The sequence below is a fragment of the Gopherus flavomarginatus genome, chromosome 7 (assembly GCF_025201925.1).
Source record: "Gopherus flavomarginatus isolate rGopFla2 chromosome 7, rGopFla2.mat.asm, whole genome shotgun sequence".
Taxonomy (NCBI): Eukaryota; Metazoa; Chordata; order Testudines; family Testudinidae; genus Gopherus; species Gopherus flavomarginatus.
Genome location: NC_066623.1, coordinates 111,010,678 through 111,016,876, shown reverse-complemented (window position 1 = coordinate 111,016,876; position 6,199 = coordinate 111,010,678). Strand labels below are relative to the sequence as shown.

At 45.0% G+C, this 6,199-nt stretch overlaps 1 protein-coding gene across 1 annotated transcript; it reads left to right on the top strand.

Moving 5' to 3' along the window:
• Positions 1-4,370: 4,370 nt before the first annotated feature.
• On the top strand, positions 4,371-5,449 carry TEX38 (testis expressed 38). The gene has a single exon (XM_050961756.1). The coding sequence runs from the start codon at positions 4,631-4,633 to the stop codon at positions 5,210-5,212; it is 582 nt and encodes a 193-aa protein (XP_050817713.1). The 5' UTR covers positions 4,371-4,630; the 3' UTR covers positions 5,213-5,449.
• The last annotated feature ends 750 nt before the right edge of the window (positions 5,450-6,199 follow it).

Sequence of the window (6,199 nt, the reverse complement as noted above, 5' to 3'; positions counted from 1 at the left end):
GGCTACAGAGGTTCCGGAAGGGGCGGGATGAGGCGCTGCATTGCACAGCACATGGGAAGCCCAGAGCCTCGGCACCCAATAGTTGGGTGGCTCTAGGCGGTGGCTATGGGGCGTCATCTGGATGCTGGGTGGGTGCAGGGCACAGGGGGGCTGTGCAAGCCCCTCCTGCTGCATGACTATCCTATTACCCAGTGATTCTCAAGCAGGGCTACCTGTTCCTCTGGGGGTACATCAACCCCTCTAGATATTTGCCTAGTTTTACAACAAGCTACATAAAAAGCACTAGTGAAGTCAGTACAAACTAAAATTTCAGACAGACCATGACTTGTTTATGCTACTCTGTATACTATACACTGAAAGGTAAGTACAATATTTATAGGCCCAGGGATTTATTTTATAATTATACGGTAAAAAGAAAAAGTTAGTAATTTTTCAGTAATAGGGTGCTGTGACACTTTTGTATTATGTCATGGCTGATTTTGTGAGCAATCAGTTTTTGAGTGAGGTTAAACAGGGAGGGCAGCGCATGGGAAGGACACCATAAGATAAATCAGACTCGGAAGAAGGGTACAGTAGTCTGGAAAAGTTGAGAACCACTGCTGTTTCTCACCAAGTACAGTGAATCTGTGATAGAGTGATTTTGGGTGAGGGACTGAAAAATCTCTTCCTCCCACTGAAAACTACAGGGTTATGCCAGGCTGTAAGATTCAGCTGTAAAGGCTCCTAGCTGTATGATCAGTAAAAAGCCAGAGGCTTCTGCTAGGATAAGTCTGTGTATGGGGTGGGGGACATGCTGAGTAAGTAGGGTTGGAAGGTTTAGATCATCATCGGTAATTGTAAACAGGGCCGGCTTTAGGCCAATTCAGCCCAATTCAGCTGATTCCTGGGAATCGGGCCCCAGGCCTAAGAGGGCTCCGTGCCTTAGGCGCCTTTTTAATTTTTTTTATTTACCCCAGCTGCAGTCTGCTCCAGGGTCTTCCATGGCCCCGCTCCTCTGACCAAAGCGCCAGTGGGAGCGCGGCTGCCCCACTCTCCCAGCTGGAGCTCCGGCCGGAGCGCAGCAAGCCTTACTCTGCAGCCCCACTCTCCCAACTGGAGCTCCAGGCCCTTTAAATAGCCGCCAGAGCTCTGGGGTAGTGGGGGGCTCCGGGGGCTATTTACAGGGCTGGGGCTCCAGGTGCCTCTGCCACCCTAGTCCTTTAAATGGCCGCCGGAGTCCCGCCGCCCCCATGCATTCCCCAGGGCTCCCGTGGCTATTTAAAAGGTCCAGGGCAGGGTAGAAGCAGGGGAGCCCTGGGCCCTTTAAATAACCCCCAAGAGCCCTAGGATAGCGGGGGGGCTTGGGGGTTATTTAAAGGGCCAGGGCTCCAGCTGCCTCTGCTGCACCCCCTGTCCGCACCAGCCCCACCCCCCCACCTGCAGCCAGTTCTGCACCCGCTGCCCTGTCTCCAGCCAGCCCCTGCCAAACCCCCTGCCCTGTCTCCAGCCAACCCCTGCTGCACCCCCCTGCCTGAAGCCAGCCAGTCTCACACTCCTGTCTCCAGCCCTGCCAACCCCTGCTGCATCCCCCTGCGGCTCTGCCTGAAGCCAGCCCGCCCCACACACCCGTCTCCAGCCAGCCCCGCACCCCTTGCCCTGCCTGCAGCCAGCCCCATGTCCACTGCTGCCCTGCAGTTCCCAGGGCAGTAACCCTGCACACCTGCTTCAATGAGGGGGGCAGGGAGCAGCTGGAACCCACACATGTGCACACCCCCAGGGAGTGGCGGGGACCCACACATGTGAAACAGCAGTCATTAATAACCAATCAACAGCATATATGATGCAATGTACATAATATATAGTTGTATTATTTATATAGTTATGGAAAGTAAATAATACATGGAAGACATGAAAGGCTTTTTTTTTTTTTTTCAGTCATCCCTGCCAGGGCCCCGCCAAAAATGTTCGAATTGGGCCCACACTTCCTAAAGCCGGCCCTGACTGTAAACATCAGTTTCACCCAAACACACCCACAAATCCACAAAAAGTATTTCCATAACAATTGAAATGTACAGACAGGCAAAGTAAGGAAAAATGCTGCTTTTAAACTTAGAGACTGATGTCAGGATATTTACTTTTTATATTTGGATATGCGCTGTTGGTAGTTCGTGTTTTAAAAGCTTTAACTTTTAGAATCTCAACAGCTACTGTCATTAAATAATTCTCTCCACCTTCCTTTCCCTCAACTGTGAAAATTTAAATCTACAAAAAAATGCTTTAAAATACATGTTGATATCAAAATTATATACTGTAATCAGTATATACAAAAATCAAATCCTGCCAAGCCTATGAACACACTACCCCAAGTCTCTGCTGTGTATACAGTGATAGATCAGCCTCTGGCTTCGATGTTAGCTGGAGGAATTTCTGTCTTTGCATAGAGTAAGGCTTTGTCTACACCATGATTTTGTTGATAAAACTTCTGTTGGTCAAATGTGAAAAAACACACCCCTGGTCAACATAAGTTACACTGAGAGAAGCACCAGCCCATGTGGACAGCACTATGTTGGTGGGAGACACTCTCTCATTGACATAGCTACCGCCACTCATTGGAGGTGCTTTAATTATGCCAGCGGGAGAGCTCTCTCCTATTGGCACAGAGCAGCTACACAGGAGACCTTAGAGTGGCGCAGCAGCAGCGATACATCTGTGCTGCTGTAAAGTTTCTAGTTTAGACATAGCTTTATTCACACTTCTATTAGCAGTTTCACACGTTTTAAAGAGATATTTCCAACAGCCACAACATGGGTTTATTTTATGCCACCAGATATTGAGGCCCACAGCCCCAGGAGTGCCGTGAACCCCCAAGGCTGATGTTCTAGCTCTTCCTGATGCAGCTGCAGCAGCAACCATTGTTCCATTGTGAGACCTAGAATGCTCAGCTGCTGCAGTTCTGTTACATCAAAGGCACCGGCTGTAATCTCAGTGTATTTGTGCCTTCAACATCCCTCCTTTCCTCCCCACTCCAGAGCAGGGATGGGAACCAACACAGACCTGTGATTATTACCCACACCTCTTCAAAGAGTACGTTGTAGGTAAACAATGATTATCCCCAGCAGTGAGTACCATATTTACCATCTGAAAACTTGTCATCAGTTTTCTATTACCTCCTTGAGATGTTCTTTTTTCTGAAACCTCACATAATATTGTGTAAGTGAAATGGGCTAGCAAATAAGATCACGCACCCAGCCAGCAGACTGCTACTTACGGTTAAATGGAATCTTGCTACTAAGCTGGTACAATTGCTATTTTGCGACAAGTGTTAAGAACGGCCCCTGCTCCTCGGAAATTTGGAAGGCGACATTAGCAAGTGATTGTCTGAAGAGGCAATATTTCAATCTAGATTCTTTAACATCTATGAATTTTATTAGCTTTACTAATGGACTGCAGATAGATTTGGTATGTTCAAAAGGCATTTGGTAACAGCACAGCCATAGGTTTTAAGGCACGAAGGACCCAGTATGTTCGTCTAGCCGGAGCTCCTCAGAACACATGCCAGAAGTTCACCTTGTAATTCCTGCACCCAGCTCAGAACTGGCCCTTTTTACTTGTCTGGTGATAACCCCCATCAACCAGACCCCACTGTTTGTGTCTCCTTGCTGCTGGCTATGCACTATTTATGCCCCCACAGACTAAAAGCAGCTCTTTCAATTAGCCAAAAACAATCGGTTCCCCGGTGCCTTTACTAGAATAGCCTGTGCTGACATTACATTTCTTACTGAAGGATCCCCAAGTACTTCACATAGTAACAGCCTTGCTACTTTTGCACAACGGGGTAGATTTTCGAGCCAGAGACCAGGTCCTTCCCTTACCCAAAATACCACATGGTCTTTAACATGTGGATCCCCAGTCACTAGAGATTTTTAAGAACAGGTTAGATAAACACCTGTCCGCAATGGTCTGGATTTACTTGGTCCTGCCTCATGGGCAGGGCAGGGCGGACGGACTGGTGACCTCTAGAGGTCATTTCCAGGCCTACATTTCTATAATTATACACAGAGTTAACAGGTCATTATTTTAAAAAATATTTCCTAAAGACTTTTACACAAACTGCATGTTCAGTCTAAACTGGCACTTCTGGGATTTGAACATGGCTTTCCAGATAGCCTGGGGAAAATCTAAATACAGAGTTGGATTAAAGGTGTTACTTAAACCACATTTAGTAAAACCATTGCAAAAAAGGCTGCATGGACACTTAGCTTAAGTCAGTAAGGAACAGTTTAAGCCAAAGAAAGAATGTCCAGAGAGGGGGTTACACCAGTTTCAACTGGTGCTCATTTGTGCAGGGCAATCACATACATGTTTTAAAGCTGCAGTTTAGGTTCACTCAAATAGATCCTAGTCTAATTATATTTTTAGAATAATTAACACTCAGATGTTACTTGAACTCTAGCCTCAAATACCAAGATCCACACATACAAAACAGGTGCAGCTACTAAAAGATAGAAAGGGAAAGAGGGGAAAATTCTCTCCTAAATGGAATTGGGTTAAAAAAACAAACAAACAAATGACTGACCACTTAGTGTCATTTAGAATAGGATAGCTCCAAAAAGGACCTAATCAATCAAACTTAAGTTTCCTATCATGCTGGATGCTGCACAAATGCTATAATAGATATGATCCCTGCACCAAAGAGCTTATCCTCTGCTCTTGCTTTTTAGGTTGGCTGCCTCTCTACTTTGCGAGCCTAGGGCTATGTTACATCTTGATCTTCAGTAGCATGTTTTTCTTTCACTGGAAGAAAGTCGTCCAGCGGGAGCAACGTGCAAAAGCGTGGGTTGAGCTGATGAGGAGCGAAACATTCTTCCCCAATGCAGTAGTTCACTGGGCTAACAAGAGAGCTCATTATGGGATTAAAGCAGAGGTATGCACTCCAGAGTCCAGTGCTAGCCCAAAGCAAAATGGCAAAAGCTTTGACAGAGAGACCACTACAGGCAGGGATGGAGCTTTCTTCCCTTCCCTCACAGGTATGGGTTCATACAAACTGGTGTTTCAGGAACTGCCATGGGCTTGTTCACTCTCCAGCCTGCCACCGCTGCTCCATCATTCAACCTCTTATCCTTTTTCAGCCATTCCATCAAGGACTGTACCATTCAGCTCTCTTCCTGACTTTGTTACATTAGGAAATGTGAGATGCCACCTCAGTAATGGCAACTCTGCTTGTGAGATATAACTCATGACAGACCCACAGTGGACTGCATCATTTGGGATGGAAACCAAAATAAAAACATAAAACTTTTAAAAGTCAAATAAAACAAGCTATTGTCACCAGAATACTTTCAAAAGGCACCTTAAATGGGTTTTCTTTGTTATCCGTAGGAGCTGCAGTAGAGTTACTTCCCCCTTTGAGGGAATTAAACCTGAACTCCTCCAATTTCAACTTCTATATGTACATCTCCAGTTAGGATTTAACCGGCTATTTGATTCCTCATGAAATCTCCACGAAAGCCATTTGCCCAGCTTTGCAGTTTGTTTTGCATCTTCACATTCTGATTAGTATAGAATGCACCTTCTCTTATTTTCATGTCCAGACCACTGACCAAAGCACTGTATCAAAATAAGCAACTTACTGAGCTGCAGACCCCTCCCCCTTTTCTTGAGGTTTAATTTAAAAAAAAAAAAAAAAAAGCCACACAGGTATGGCATTTTTCATCCTTTCACCCCAAATCACATAACCCCAGCTATGGCTGGATTGGGTAAGAGTGGCAAATCCATGCTAGAGCCTTGTTTTGCGTTGCTATTTTAATTATGGAGAAAATTTCTTCATAATTAAGGTTATAACCATGGTTCCATTATAAACTAGGGGTGAAATCCTGGGTCCAATGAAGTCAGAGAGTTTTGACATTGATTTTTAATACAGCCAGGATTTCAATCTTTGAAGGTTGAGGGAGTTTGAATATCAACTTAGGCTAGAACATTAGTTTGACCATCAACAATATGCATGGTTAATATTAGATTGGAGCAGAATTTTCCCCACATAAATTTTTTGGTAATTTCCTGAATGTTTTAAAAGTTTGAGATGCCCCTTTGGGGAAAAAAAAAAATTTTTTTCCCAGCCACCTCTAGTTTGAAAGCTGAATGGACAACACTTAATTTTGTCTAGAGAAACTGTCTGTAATTTTTTAAAAAGTATTCATAACTCCTTTTTATCCCAATCATG